This window comes from Salvelinus namaycush, chromosome 6 (assembly GCF_016432855.1).
Source record: "Salvelinus namaycush isolate Seneca chromosome 6, SaNama_1.0, whole genome shotgun sequence".
NCBI lineage: Eukaryota > Metazoa > Chordata > Actinopteri > Salmoniformes > Salmonidae > Salvelinus > Salvelinus namaycush.
In genome coordinates, this window is record NC_052312.1 from 9,098,882 (window position 1) to 9,115,680 (window position 16,799).

General features: G+C 41.6%; 1 protein-coding gene across 1 annotated transcript in view; it reads left to right on the forward strand.

Annotated features, from left to right (window-relative positions):
- Positions 1–16,799, forward strand: part of LOC120049598 (serine/threonine-protein phosphatase 2B catalytic subunit alpha isoform) — a 145,604-nt gene that overhangs the window by 53,775 nt on the left and 75,030 nt on the right. Inside the window, exon 2 of the mRNA XM_038995891.1 lies at positions 16,513–16,713. Within this exon, the coding sequence (XP_038851819.1) occupies positions 16,513–16,713 (201 nt within the window). The remainder of the gene's footprint in view (positions 1–16,512; positions 16,714–16,799) is intronic.

Consider the following 16,799-nt stretch of genomic DNA (forward strand, 5'->3'; position numbering starts at 1 on the left):
CCACATTGGTAGTTGCCAGAAGGGAGGGGTGTCTCAGCAAAAGCGTGAGGCACGTATCTTGCGTTTGGCTCATGAGCTTCCTCTGTGGAGGGCTAGACATGCCCTTAGCCTTTTTCAGGGGTACACTTGATTGGACGACCAAGAATCCTCATCCTTTCAGCCATGATGCCGAATGAATTCGGAGTCTCCGACAACAAGAGTGGCGGTAGTTCCAGGTATGCCGAGGTTCATTGAGATGGACACCTGTGAATGAGGTAACAAGAAAATGTCAGATATACGGTACCAGTCAAAAGTTTGGACACCTACTCATTCCAAGGTTTTTTATTTTTTACTTAGTTCTACATTGTAGAATAATATTGAAGACAAACTATGAAATAACACATATGGAAACATGTAAGTGTCAAAAAACATTCCTCATGAAGCTGGTTGAGAGAATGCCAAGAGTGTGCAAAGCTGTCATCAAGGCAAAGGGTGGCTACTTTGAAGAATCTCAAATATAAATATATATTTTGATTTGTTTAACACTTTTTTGGTTACTACATGATTCCATGTGTCATTTCATAGTTTTGATGTCTTCACTATTATTCTACAATGTAGAAAATATTAAAAATAAAGAAAAACTCTTGAATGAGTAGGTTTGTCCAAACTTTTGACTGGTACAGTTTGGCCCCCCTCAAAAAAACACCATATAATTTTCCAAAAGCCTTGAAAAAAATGGCATTTCTCATATAGAGGTGCATACATGTATGCAGTAACAAGGGAAATTAGAAACTGAAACGGAAATTATATTATCAGCTGTCTTCGGCTAGCCGCCAGCCAAACTGAAGCATGCTGACGACTTTAGGAGGACCTGTAGGAGCCCTGTGTGCTTTCTGAGTACTATAGCCGTAGGTGTCTCCTTCAGAAGCTATTTTTTTGCTTGGGATTGTAATGTTCTTTCGGCATTTTGTCAAAATGTAGTTATTGGCATAGCCTTGTTCTGTTCAATGTTCTCTACCTACATAGCACTCTAAATACCCCAATTCATGTTGTTAAATTCAAAAGAATACGAGATAAAAATTGCTGACACCATTCAAACCAATGAGGGACTAGAACTTTAAAGCCAATTATCTCAGAATTATCTTTTTGCAGATAGAACCTTACAGTCCCACGCTCTCGCCATCTCAGTCCAAACCACCATAGATATCTTACAATGTGACATGGCACTGTAGGAGTTCTCTAGAGTTAGGAGGACCTAGGAACCCTATGTGTGTGAACTCTAAGCACTATCTCATATAAATCATCTCCTTTCAAAAGCCAGTTTTTGCTATGATGGATAAAAGATCTGGCCGAGTGTGCTGCTCTGTTTCCGTGGCAACCCCTTTACAATTTTTTTATACATTTTTCTATGATGCGATTTAAGTATGTTTTTTTTGCAATGGTGTGTGCCATAGGGAGTGTACAGGGGTTATTCAGTCCCCTGACTGTGTACACAGGGGCGGCAGGTAGCCTTGTGGTTAGAGCGTTGGGCCAGTAACCAAAAGGTTGCTAGATTGAATCCCCGAGCTGACAAGGTAAAAATCTGTCTTTCTGCCCCTGAACAAGGCAGTTAACCCACTGTTCCTAGGCTGTCTTTGTAAATAAGAATTTGTTCTTAACTGACTTGCCTAGTTAAATTAAGGTTAAAAAAAATACTGTTGGTATTAAAATATGATTTTGTTTAATGACAAATATAAACAGCCCATAGGGAAATACCCCAGGGATGAAAAATTATTAAATATTAAGAGAATTGAAAATGCAATACTGTAAATGTGGTATAGTTATTTAAATCAATTGAACACTGGTTTCATTTTCATTACAGACTACAATTCTCACCTGAGTAATATGTGTGCTTTTTCAGAAATGTTTTATCAGAACATTCCATGAACTGGAGTAGAAGTCACTCACCAACTACCTCTACTCCAATGATCTTGTGACCTGAAAACATGATGAACTACTCAAATATGCTTGTCCTTATTGAGGGGTTAGATTTTGACGTGCCCATTTGGACACTCTTCATCTAGCAGCTCTCCTCTTTACCCTAACTTTGCATTCTCCACTTACTCTGGACCAGAGTGCCAGGGGCACCACCCGTATGTGTGTGTGATTGCCGCCCCTGGGTCCACCACTACACCACATTCAGTTTATATCCCCCTGTCTCTCCATCTTCCTTACTGCTTTTCAAATACAGGCAGCTCAATTCAAGACTGAGCCTGTGGTACTCAGGCACTAGCTTCAAAGCCTTGTTCTGCTAAGGGTCTTGTCCCAAACCAGCTTCCCTCCTACTAACGCATGCTAAAGAGGCACACACAAATGTGACCGGCCGGCTCGATGCGGCTATATGTAGCAACATTTGAAATTGTGTTTTTTTTTACATTGGATAAAAGTAGAGACTCAGAGCTAGAAAATGGTATGTCATACCCTACAGTTGAGGAACAATGGGAAAGTAATTCTGCTTTGAAAGTTGATGAATTTGTAACCTCACTTTTGAAGAAAATGGCCCTTGGTACCTACTGTTTTGGTACCTACTGGAGAGCTCTTCTTTGTCTACACCCATTCAGCATCGTTCACACCCTTTTAAGCTTTAGCCCCACCCATCTCTTTAAGGATTCACATGTGAGGCTATGTACTAAGCAACCAAAGATTTCAAGACTAAAGTCTGCGTTATACTACGGGTCTGTTTGTAAATGTAATCTGGAGTGCCAGAGTGTGCTCTGTGCGTTCGTAAACTCAGAGCGTTGTCAGATTGGTCGTTCGTAAATTCATAGTTTTTCGTTCTCGGAGCGGTCAGACCACACACTGGACGCTCTGGCCTAAAAGTAGGGTTGATCTGAGCGTTCTGACCTAACAGCAGCAGTCAAGCACCCAAGCTAACTGGCTAACGTTGGCTAGCTACTTCCTGACACAAATGAGAGAACAGCTCACTTTGACCATTTTACTCGCCCTAGCAGAGCTGGTTAGGCTGTTTTTATGTTATCCAGAGCGTTGGTGACTGCAACTGTGCTGCTGGCAACATTTAAATTATGCTTTTTTTGCTAACGTTTACTGACACCGGCCATATTCAACGTGTGTTGAGCGTTCGTAAATTCATCAGTAATTCTGACAAATTTACCAACTACATCTATCGACAGTCGTCACAGTGACATCATAAACATTCTATTGAAATAGTTACTTGAATAGTGGAATCTTTTGTTTAGACATGTAGCTAGCTAGCTAAACAATTAACCATAATCCCAACTCATAATGTTACTACCCTGCATGAATCTGCAGGTAGCTAACCAACCAGGTTCAATGTTAGCTAGCTAACATTGGGCTATAACTAGCAATGCAAATGGCTCTGAGATACAAATAATATTACTACACAGATCATACACGTAACGTTAGCTAGCTAGCTAACAGCACACTTTAACTTAAAATTAAAACTACTTTCTGACAAAATTTGAAACGTATAATATATCTGAAAATGTAGCTAGCTAGACTCTCTTACCCGTTTACATGGATGGATGCTCCTCCCTCTGTCACGGATGCCATGGTTGCCCTTAGTTTGAAGATGTAATCCAGAGTCAGGTGTTTTATACAATAGACTTCTGTGTGTTCTCTTTTTGACTCCGTCTGCATATTTGCAATCAAACGCCAGAATTTTCTTCATCTCCTTAGCTATCATACTCTAATTCCACTGATTTCAAAACTCAGTCCTCCAGAAAGTGGAGAGCAACACTTATGCAGTTCTTCTACGAGATATATTTCAAAAAAGCTGCGTTAGAAAGGATTACCTACACATATTGACCAGCTCATATTATAGACAGAAGCCTGCTACATGGCAGACCAATCCGAACTCATCTATCGGCATGTCCAGCCCACTTATTATCTAAGCTGATGATGGCTAGCCGGAAGGTTGCTTCCTTTTTCCATGGCTAAACCAACTAGGCTCGTTATTTAACTATTTTATCCATATTTACAGATGGCGAACAAGTTTGTTATTTAGGCACATGAAAGTTCACATGTTCCAGAAGGCATTTCTGCCCAAAAATGCATTTTGATATTTAAAAAAAGTTTATGTTCAAATGGCGCTCCTGTAAAGTAGTGACGCGTGACATACGCCTAGTTTCCTGAAACGAGTAACAAATGTCTAAATGACCGGGGCCTCTGCTTTACTTAGTAGATAGAACAGAAGCCTAAACTCCTCCAACGCTGACAAAAACACATTTGGTTGCCATGACTGCCATTGTTCTGGTGCTTCATCTCCATATTACACAATATAGAAAAAACAGAACTGTTTCCTCATTCCCGGTAGTGTCAGTGGGTTTAAATGATGTCGGTGTTAGAGTGGATAACAGATTGTAGGCTACCATTTAGGATTGGCCAGTCTGCAGCTTCATTAGAAAGCTTATTCAGTCTCAGAAAATGGTGGATTTCAAGCCGCAGATCTTCATACAACTTCCTGAAAGGATGTGTGGTTGATTCAACCAGACCAGATAATTGGTCAAGAAAACCCTTTGTGGGAACCACTGAGAGAAATTATTGAAAGTTGGCCAGTAGAGAGGAGGCTAAAGAAAGGAGTTGGTAACCCAGGCTGACTTTGTCAGAAAGAGGATTTTTGGTGGGATTACTATTCCTGTATGACTCTGGCTTTCTTTGCTTTCGAATCATCCCTAAATGAAGTTGGCAACCATAATCCCAGACTTAAACGTTCTTTTAATCCCCTGTCCATATTATAATATTGCAGAGCCTTGCATGCTGCTGCGAAGGGACCGTAAGGCGGGTTTTAAATATGGAGGGCTCACCCTCAAATTTATTACGCCTTAATTGTATCTGAAGATTGCATCTCCTAGGCAGAGTGCTGACTTATGAATTATTGATGGGCAGCTTTGTAGCCATTCTAAATGAGAGAGAGGGGGGACTGAAAGCTCTATTGGGAAGTAGCGCAAATGCAGTTTGAGGCGTTCCGTGGGGAAACTAGGCTCATTTATCCAGGGTGTGTCCCAAATGTCACTCTATTCCCTATATGGGCCCTGGCCAAAAGAAATGCACTATATAGGAGATAGGGTGCCATTTGGGACGCAGCTCTGTGTGTCTCCATCCACACACAGATGTTACAAACTTGAGCTATGGGTGAAGTGTTTCAACACAAGTGTCAGAAGGGAGAGACTAATATTCAGCATCTTTGGATGTGGCAGACAACATTGTCCATATAAACTGTATATAATTTTTTGTGGTGGAACCAGAAGTTCCAGTTGGTGTTCTAAGTTTGGAATGCCTCTTCTATCCCTTTCGTCCTCCAAATAACCTGACATGTTTGAACCCTTTCAATATTCTCTACCAATTACCCAGTAGCATACGGTCTTCTCTTCTCCATCTCATTGTGGTTATGTAATTTAATTAGTAAGCACTGTCTGATAATGTTGTTTGGGGAATGAGATGCACCCTCTTTGTATCCTGTTCAACACTTGACAATTCTGCTCCAAATATACTGGAAACCCAACTCTGCTGAGAGCCTTTTATGGGAATATGTTGAGAGATGGGAAGCGGTTTTTGAGTGCTGGTTTGCATGTTCCTCCTTGGTTGTAGTCACACTGAATAGAGGTGACTTTTTCTTTGAGGAATGGCAGCGTTCTTCTCTCAGTTATTGAGTCATGTCTTGGTTCATGGCCTCCATAGTTTTCTTTTGTAGGAACCATTCTAACAACAGTTCAGTCATGATTCATAATGGGGTTTAGCTTTGCAGCTTTTACTGTGGTGTGGGTGGTGCGGCGTGGAGGAGCAACATTTGTCCACCCACTTGAAATATCGTCTATGAAATGAATGGAATAGACTATTGGAGGATAATCAATATTGCTGGTCTTAGCCGCCATTATCGTTGACTATGTCTCCTTCGCTACACTTCTGTCACACACTCTTTTCTCTCCTGTTCTTCTGGTTTTCCTCTTTCTGGTGGTCTTGCAGAGACTGGGGGCAGGGAAAGTGCTGGCGTGGTAACTTGTCTCAGTGTGTAGATGGGTAGTGCCAGCCAAGTCCTCACCCACACTCTCTGAGGGTAGTGCCCTGTTTGTGCACTGTCAGCCATTTTCCCAGGTCAAATCCCATAGTGGATTTGCAAGATTTCATTGTGAAATCCTTTAGATGCCAAAACACTTGAATTTAAGCATTTGTTTATCAACTTTGATTGTATATTATACTGAACAAAAATATAAATGCAACATGTAAAGTGTTGGTCCCATGTTTCATGGGTTGAAATAAAAGATCCCAGAAATGTTCCATATGCACAAAAAGCTTATTTCTCAAATTTGTACACAAATTTGTTTACATCCCTGGTGAGGACGATGATCATGCATATAAACTGCTCTGAGGCAATGCCCCCATGAACAAAGCGAGGTCCGTACAGAAATGGTTTGTCGAGATCGGTGTGGAACAACTTCACTGGCCTGCACTGAGCCCTGACCTCAACACCATCGAACACCTTTGGGATGAATTGGAACGCCGACTGTGAGCCAGGACTAATCGCCCAACATCAGTGCCCAACCTCACTAATGCTCTTTTGGCTGAATGGAAGCAAGTCCCCGCAGCAATGTTCCAACATCAAGTGGAAAGCCTTCCCAGAAGAGTGGAGGCTGTTATAGCCACAAAGGGGGGACCAACTCCATATTAATGCCCATGATTTTGTAATTAGATGTTCGATGAGCAGGTGTCCACATACTTTTGGTCATGTAGTGTTTTTCAATTGACTGATTTGAAATTGTTGCATTTATATTTTTGAGAAATATTACTTTTTAATGTCAATGTTGTGTACATGGAATGGTTGCGACTAATCACATTGGCTATCTCATGGCAACACTTTCTTCGTCTTTACATATAGTCCTAGCCTACTGTGTTTCATTTGATAATTTTCTTAATGTCACATGCTCTATCTGCCCAAGATATGGCCATTATTATTATCCTTCTCTATTCTGTCTTTGTGCAGCCAATTGTCTTTTTGCCAAGTGGTATCTTTCTGCTCAGACACTCTGCCTGGGGCATTGGTGGTGAAGGTGGTGTAGCCACAGTTATGTTGCTTGGTTTGAGACCCATAGAATAAAGCTGCTTCCTGGGCTGGATACTGGCTGTAAACTGTAATTTGATTGACACCTACAGACAGTCAGGGTTCCCTAGTCGATAACAATGGGAGCGTTCATTTTTTCCTGATGCTCGCTCATGTTACTTGTGCAGTGAGTGTACAGAGAACGAAATGCTGACTTCATCTACACACACTGCCTAAATACATGGGTATTTTTGTGCTCATATTTGCCTCTGGAAACTCTACAATAAGTAGGCCTGCAGCTTATAAAGAAGAAAATAGTTCATGGCCCATTCCATCACCCATAAAAGGCGATATAGAAACATGAGTGGTATGTGTGATGTGGTTGTATGCTACTGCATTAGCGAAGTGGGTGTCTGTGCAGTGGTTTCAATAGATATTCAATATCATTTGAGTTTGAGATAAGGGCATAACCTATTGCTATTGCCTGCTGAATACAGCTTTCAGTCAGATGCCAACAACAAGGGAGTGAGAAAAGGGTAGGGAGGGAGGGAGGTGTAGACATCTGGTCCATGTTCAGTAAGGCATAACATTCTTATTGGACAGGTTCAGATATTTCAGTTTAATGTGGAGGAACTGGTCGTATTTTTCTCCTATTTCGTGTCTAGTACTGAGCATGAACGCTGAACGTTGCTCATTTAATCATTTCAAGTACTGATATAAACCCCTGTATTTTAGAAAAAGGAAAATGTACTGCTTGGACTGATCATAATGCTAAAAAGCATTCTTTGTACATACAATATATAATCTACTGTTACGGCGCAATCATTTGTTTGTTCCATCCATTATTTTCTTCTATAGATTAAAAACAGTTCAGTCTGCCTCCTATACGAATGACGTGCTCTATAGTAGTTGCTTTGGGAGCAAATGATCCTCACTGGTCTCTCCTATGGGGCTCGTACAGAACTATTGCTGAGCTTCTGGGAAAATGAATCGAGGTAAGATCTGGTCCTGTGGGAAATCAATTTTTCCCCACAGGGCCAGATGATTGAGTCCCACTATGTTATGTTGATCAAGACTCTTCCCCCCTCAAGACATGTATGTTATGTGTATGTATATTGTGCGTCTCACTGTGTGCACTGAACGCGGTGAGCTTGGGCCATATTTACTGAATCATGTAGGCTACATGCATAGAGATCCTTTAATTCACATTCTGTATGTAATTATATGGCTACATATGCATCAATGTATATAGTATAGGGGTTCTGGATAAGAAAGCAGTTTGACCAGTTAGAGATATTGAAATATTCTAGGAACAACCACATATCCAGCATCTTGTAATTGGAGCATATGCCACTTAAAGGGGAAATCAGTAGTTGCTACATCCATTTTTGGACTAATAAATTAATGATATGTACTAGGCTTGGGCGGTATCCAGATTGTAATACCGACCTTGTGCCATACCGGGATATTCCGCGCTGAACACAAGGGGTGCTGTTTTCAAAACCCACTGATACTCTGTAACCCGAAGGTTAGCAATGCTAACATGTACATGTCAAATCCCATAGAGAATGCTATCTAAATGCTAACTAGCGCATTGCAAACATTTTGTACAGTTTATGACCTAAACTATACAACTATACAAGTAACAAAAAAAATGCTACTCACAGTTTGCTGCACGCATAAAACAAATATTAGCCAGCAAGGCTCTTGATCCAGGAGGGGATTCTCTGCTGTCACCAAGTGAATGCTTGATTTTGTAAGAAGCTAACCACTTAGCTAAATAGTTAACTAGCTACTGAATTAGCAAACCAAATGCACAACTGCTGAGCATTTAACACATTTTAGACAGTTAACTTAGCTTGAATTGCAAACATTTAGTTGTGAATTCCATACTCTTAATTAGATCACCTGGCGCATACTGCACAACAGTGAGTGACAACAAACACCATCTGACTGGGGACTACTGTAAGCTTCATAAAAATGTGACAGGTGAAATGAAGAAAGCAATGTTCTTTATCTCCTAACGTATTGCACAATTTGACTGCAAGTATTTACTTAAAAAGTAGCCACAAATATTCAAATGTTTTAAAACATTTTCAATATATTGTTGTTTCAACTGTATTGACGGTATTGGAAAAACCATCCCGTGGCTTTTTCCAAATAACCCGGTATATACGGTACACTGCCAAGCCTAATATGTACCCACTGATTCTTGAAGTACTGTATACAACGTATACATTTCTCATGAGCTAAGTTCAACTGATGTACCCCATCAGAACCTACCGTAATGTTTGTAAACAAAGTAAATGTAAACAAACATTAAATAGCCTTAAAACATGGTTAATACTCAAATTTGTATATCATGGACGTCCTTGCATCCATAGCTCTGTCTATGAATTTGAGAGTGGTTACATTTCTCCATCCCCATCCCTCAGCTTTTTACCAAAACAGGGGTGGGGACACCGCTTTATTATTGTTTCTACTGCTGATTATCGCTTTAAAAGCCAGTTGGAGAGCAGTACTTTAGTTCATTAAGGTAGTGAAAGTAGCAGAGAGGTAATGTAGTGAAAGTAGCAGACAGTTGATGTAGTGAAAGTAGCAGAGAGGTAATGTAGTGAAAGTAGCATAGGTAATGTAGTGAAAGTAGCAGAGAGGTAATGTAGTGAAAGTAGCAGAGGTAATGTAGTGAAAGTAGCAGAGAGGTACTGTAGTGAACGTAGCAGAGAGGTACTGTAGTGAAAGTAGCAGACAGTTGATGTAGTGAAAGTAGCAGAGAGGTAATGTAGTGAAAGTAGGAGAGGTAATGTAGTGAAAGTAGCAGAGAGGTACTGTAGTGAAAGTAGCAGAGAGGTACTGTAGTGAACGTAGTGAAGAGGTACTGTAGTGAAAGTAGCAGAGGTACTGTAGTGAACGTAGTAAAGAGTTTAAGTAGTGAAAGTAGCAGAGAGGTAATGTAGTGAAAGTAGAAAGAATTTATGTAGTGAAAGTAGCAGAGAGGTAATGTACTGTAGCGAAAGTAGCATAAAGGTAATGTAGTGAAAGTAGCAGAAAGGTAATGTAGTGAAAGTAGCAAAGAGTTCATGTTGTGAAAGTAGCAGAGGTATTGTAGTGAAAGTAGAAAAGAGCTTATGTAGTAGAAGTAGCAGAGGTTATGTAGTGAAAGTAGCAGAGAGGTTATGTAGTGAAGTAGGAGATAGGTTATGTAGTGAAAGTAGCATGGAGGTAATGTGGTGAAAGTAGCAGAGTTTATGAGGTGAAAGTAGCAGAGAGATAATGTACTGTAGCGAAAGTAGCATAAAGGTAATGTAGTGAAAGTAGCAGAGAGGTAATGGAGTGAAAGTAGTCATCTGACTAATGTCATTATAGAGCTCTAGACAAGAATCTTGCAGCATTGATTTTTTTATTGGCCAAAAATGTAAATTACTCTTATGTGCTGCAATATAATAATGCATTGCAGTTTCAATTTGCTGAAATCTGTCCGGTATCCTTCACATGACTTCAGACTATTGAGATGCACCCCAAGTGTCATGCATCACAATTTATGCACCAGTGATCCACCAGTCTTCCATCCTGTCTTCTGATGAATCATTATTCTGCAACGTCATTAAACTCCTACCTTAGAGCTGAAGTGATTGTTACACAATGTGAAAAGTACCGACCCCCAGTGTAACCAACATGGCTTCCTGTAATCAGCCTTTTGAATGATACTTTTAATCTGTGGAAAGGAATTAGTTACTGTTCCCTGGAGTGCCTCAAATAATGCATGAGGGGGAGATAGATAATGCATTCAAAATACATGAGGGGGTGTCGTTTGAATAATGCATAGTATTAATTTGCTACGCAAGCGGGAGATGGATAGCGTTTCTATCTAATGGTGGAAATGGCTCAGATTGGAGCAATGGCTCTTAAGCATGCCTGTTGCTTTCCTGAGTTTAAACTGTTATTGGGCTTTTTACCAATTAAGCACCTACTTTTTCAATGATTGCCAAAAGCCATTTTCTACTCCCACAGTCCCACTGCATTGTGATGGGAGAAATATCCATCAGGAGAAAAGAGACTCATAGCACTTAAAGTTAGGTAAATTAGATCTGACGGCAACGACAGTATTGTCCTGCAGAGCAACAGGCTAGTCTCTTGGTCCAGTAGATTATTGTCTTGAAAGCTGACTGCTCGTGAACAGGGGACTGAATCCTGGGGTTGGTCTATTTTACTTAAACGTGAGGGTTAAAAAAGGCCGGGGCAAGACAGGTTTGGTGGATTGATTGGTGCTGGAGAAATGAGGTGTGATCCTTGATGGTCCTTTACTGAATGAATGAATTACTGTACCTAATTACTGTACCTAATGTACAATATCAAATGATCCATTTTCATTGAAATTCCCTTTTAAGTCGTGGTGAAAGGGCATGTTCAGACTTCACATGAATGCAGACCAATTTTGCTCCTTCTAGACCAATCGCCTGGTTACATGGCGGGGGGCTGAGTAATGCTGAAATGAATTAAAGCTATCAGCTAATGGAGCCCAGTTTTGAGTCATACTTAGTAATCAGCCAGGCAACCATGCAAGCAGGCAACCAGGCAGGCGTACAGGCAGGCAGGCAGGCTCGACCAACTCAGTCTGCTGTACTCTCACAGTCCTGAAGTGCTGGAACACAGGAGTGTGTGCCATTCCGAATGACAGTCTTCGAAATTGAAATATACCCTAATTAATTGGATTTTGAAAAACTTCCGAATCAACTATCGAGGGTGGATTAAGAAAGGACAGGATTGATAATTAGAAATGGGCAATACATAAAAGACAGAGACTTCAATGTCAATCATCATAAAGTATGTCAAAAGCAGTTAGGCCAACATTAAATCACAGTTGCCAGTGGGGGGTTCATCATTGGGGGGATTATTTTTGGATGATATATTGATATTTGACCCCAAGTATCAAGTGTATATGTATGTATAGGTATGTATTATTATTATTTTTTAAATTTATTTACAAAAAATGCTAGGTAGCGTTAGCTAGCTAGTCGGCTGTACCTACGCCAGAACGTCGGTATTTTTCATCCAATAGCTTGGCCTTAATCTTCTCTTTTAATAGTGAGCCAACGTGTTTTCAGCACTTTTATTTCAATACTGAATGCCCTTTACCTCATTCTACTATAGGCATGGATTTAAATACTAGGAGCACTTGATTTACAGAACCAGTCAAAAGTTTGGACACGCCTACTCATTCAAGGGTTTTTCTTTTTTTATATACTATTTTCTACATTGTTGAATAATAGTGAAGACATCAACACTTTTAAATAACACATATGGAATCATGTAGTAACCAAAAAAGTGTTAAACAAATACACATATATTTTAGTAGCCACACTTTGCCTTGATGACAGCTTTGCACACTCTTGGCATTCTCTCAACCAGCTTCATGAGGTAGTCACCTGGAATGCATTTCAATTAACAGGTGTGCCTTGTTAAAAGTTAATTTGTGGAATTTCTTTCCTTCTTAATGCATTTGAGCTAATCAGTTGTGTTGTGACAAGGTAGGTGGGGTATACAGAAGATAGCCCTATTTGGTAAAAGACCAAGTCCTTATTATGGCAAGAACAGCTCAAATAAGAAAAGAGAAACGACAGTCCATTACTTTAACATATGAAGGTCAGTCAATCTGGAAAATGTCAAGAACTTTGAAAGTTTCTTCAAGTGCAGTCGCAAAAACTATCAAGCACTGTGATGAAACTGTCTCTCATGACGACCGCCAAAGGAAAGGAAAACCTCGAGTTACCTCTGCTGCAGAGAATAAGTTCATTAGAGAGTTACCAGCCTCAGAAATTGCAGCCCAAATAAATGCTTCACAGAGTTCAAGTAACAGACACATCTCAACATCAACTGTTCAGAGGAAACTGCGTGAATCAGGCCTTCATGGTTGAATTTCTGCAAAGAAACCACTACTAAAGGACAGCAATAAGAAGAACAGAATTGCTTGGACCAATAAACACGAGCAATGGACATTAGACCGGTGGAAATCTGTTCTTTAGGTGAACGGATGATCTCCGCATGTGTGGTTCCCACTGTGAAGCATGGAGGAGGTGTGATGGTGTGGGGGTGCTTTGCTGGTGACACTGTCAGTGATATATTTAGAATTTAAGGCACACTTAACCAGCATGGCTACCACAGCATTCGGCAGCGAAACGCCATCCCATCTGGTTTGCGCTTAGTGGGACTTTAATTTGTTTTTCACAGGACAATGACCCAACAGGCTGTGTAAGGGCTATTTGACCAAGAAGGAGAGTGATGGAGTGCTGTATCAGATGACCTGGCCTCCACAATCACCCAACCTCAACCCAATTGAGATGGTTTGGGATGAGCTGGACTGCAGAGTGAAAGAAAGGCAGACAACAAGTCCTCAGCATATGTGGGAACTCCTTCAAGACTGTTGGAAAAGCATTCCAGGTGAAGCTGGTTGAGAGAATGCCAAGAGTGTGCAAAGCTGTCATCAAGGCAAAGGGTGGCTACTTTGAAGAATCTCAAATATATTTTTATTTGCTTAACACTTTTTTGCTTACTACATGATTCCATGTGTTTTTTTCATCGTTTTAATATCTTCACTATTATTCTGCAATTTAGAAAATAGTAAAAAGAAAGAAAAACCCTTGAATGAGTAGGTGTGTCCAAACTTTTGACTGGTACTGTAGCTCGGTCAGCATTGCCAGGTATGTAACAAGAGTTTTCTTGTTTGGAACCCTTCCATTGGTCCTTAAGTGCAAGCTCTGCTTACATTTTGTGCATATACACACTTTGGGGGGAAAAAGCATGTTGTTGTAGTCAAATTAATGTAGTGATATCCTGACATAAGTGTAACTTCAAAGCTGTTTACAAGGGAGCATTGATTTTAAAGCATTGGACTGGTGTAAGTGTTGGCTGGAGGGAGTTTCCACCACGGTGGGAAGTGTTCCAAGTGCACACTTGAGGAGAAGGGTTGAGAACCTGGACGCTGCCCAACAGATCTGTGCAGTCTTAGGTAGCACACCTGGTGTATAGATGCCTGTAAGATTAAGACTATCCAACAATCACTGTGTCATTGCACTGATGGGTACACACATGCATGAACGCGGAGTACACACACACACACACCACACACAGACTGTTCCCAGGAAGCAGCATACTGAGTTCCTTCCCACTCTGTAAAGTTATGAGTACATGTGTGTAGCAGAAATGGTGGAAAGTGGGGGGGGGGGGGGAGCCTGTGTACAACAGCTCAACATGACAGACAGGAGCCTGGGGCGGAGGAGCCAGTGTACAACAGCTCAACATGACAGACAGGAGCCTGGGGCGGAGGAGCCAGGGTACAACAGCTCAACATGACAGACAGGAGCCTGGGGCGGAGGAGCCAGTGTACAACAGCTCAACATGACAGACAGGAGCCTGGGGCGGAGGAGCCAGTGTACAACAGCTCAACATGACAGACAGGAGCCTGGGGCGGAGGAGCCAGGGTACAACAGCTCAACATGACAGACAGGAGGCCGGGGCGGAGGAGCCAGTGTACAACAGCTCAACATGACAGACAGGAGTCTGGGACGGAGGAGCCAGGGTACAACAGCTCAACATGACAGACAGGAGCCTGGGGCGGAGGAGCCAGGGTACAACAGCTCAACATGACAGACAGGAAGCTGCATGTAGACAGACTGTCACTTTAAGCCCAGGGCTAGAGTTGCACAGCAGGTGCTGAGAAGTGGCCCAGCCGGGGGCCAGTGGTAACCCTATCTGAGGCACTGGCTGGGGTTTGACGCACACCCACACAGATGAGTGTTGACTGTGCAGGGGTGTAGGCTACTGAACTGAAGGTGTGGGGTAGGAATAGTTTGTCTGACTGGCTTGTCAATTGTTTCAGTCAGTGTCCATGATGGCTGTCTGGATTAAAGCTGAATGAGCAGAGGTACTGAAAGAGAAGGCTAATTTTGCGAGCCATATTGGGAATCTCGCTCTGCTTTCTTGTATCATATGAATGTCTGTCGAGAGAGACTACTGAAAGAGGAGTCTATGGGTGCTTCCCAATTCACCCACACTTCTCCCAAAGTGTGCACTTGCACACTCCCTGTCATTGATTTTAAAGCATTATTTTACCTTTATTTAACTAGGCAAGTCAGTTAAGAACAAATTATTATTTTCAATGACGGCCTAGGTTAACTGCCTTGTTCAGGGGCAGAACGACAGATTTGTACCTTGTCAGCTCGGGGATTGCAACCTTTCGGTTACTAGTCCAATGCTCTAACCACTAGGCTACGCTGCCGCCCCATTAGACTGGTGTAAGTATTGGCAGGAGGGAGTTTCCACCACGACGGGAAGTGTTCAAGTGCACACTTCAGGAGAGGGGTTGAGAACATGGACGCTACCCAATAGATCTGTGCAGTCTAAGGTAGCACACCTGGTATATAGAATTAAGCCCGATAATGAATTACCTTTTTCTATTCTTTCATTCATTACAGTGTGACATAGAGGTGCGCTAGAGGTCTGATTACCGATGATGTCACCTTAGGGAAATCATTGCCCCGTCTGTGGGATCTCCCCCACCCCTACTTGCACAGCACATTAATCTCTCTTTAGACCTGATGCTTCTCTGGGATTTTAATTAACATGATTTCCTATTTTCTGATGGTGTGAAAATGCTTAGTTAGTGAATCCACGTCATATTTTGGTGGCTAATTTGCAATTGACTATCAGGGTGGTGTACCTACTTGGTACTGTACAGCTGTTAGGCCATGTCAAAATGTGTTTTCATAGAATTCCTTGTTTCTGCTTTCCTCAAATGAAGGGTATTGTTGTGGGTGACTGTAATTAGTCAATAATTAAGATGCTCCCCATAAGGCCGGGAAAGTGAGCTTTTGATAGGATTATGTGTAGGCGGCAGGCAGCAGCAACACACAATAACTGCTAGGTAGAGTCTACCAAATGTTAGCGTTGATCATTTTTGTCATTTCAAAGTGCTAATTCGTGTATTTTACACTGGTAGTTGGTTTTCAGTTTGATAATTGCTGAAAGCACTCTTAAATTATTTTGAAGGGAGACATTTTACTTTTATTTTAAGTTATTTTCCTCTTGACATCAAAGTTTGTTTACTATTTGAATAAATCGTAAATAGATGTATTCACACATTTAGTTGTGAGCACCAATATGTTTTGTTGCATGTGATGAGAGGTGTTATGTTTCCCTTGACACCTACCCAGATATCTTTCCTCCAAAAGAGATTTCCTTGCACAAAATACACTCATTTCAAAGCCATTTTTGTTCTATTTTCACACAGAATTAATCTAAAACACAGGAGGACCTTATTCAGTGATACAACTGTACCTGTGACTTATTTGACTCAATCCTCTTCGCTCCTTTTGGGATCAGAGGGTGTCCACCATTGCACTCGTCCTCACTCTTTTCCATGCAAGGTCTTTTGTACCTGTGGGTTTGTTGGACTAACTGTTCTCCTCTTTTTTCTTCTCCAGCTGTCCCTTTCCCGCCAAGTCACCGGCTCACAGCCAAGGAGGTGTTTGACAGTGATGGGAAGCCCAAAGTGGACGTGCTCAAAGGCCACCTGACCAAGGAGGGCCGCGTGGAGGAGAGCGTAGCCCTCAGACTCATCGGAGAGGGAGCGGCCATCTTGAGGGCTGAGAAGAACCTGCTAGACATAGAGGCACCCGTGACAGGTTAGTGAGTAAAGCGCACACATGAATATACAGTAGACACATGTGCGCACACACACACCCCTACTGCCTGCTCACGTGTTATACAA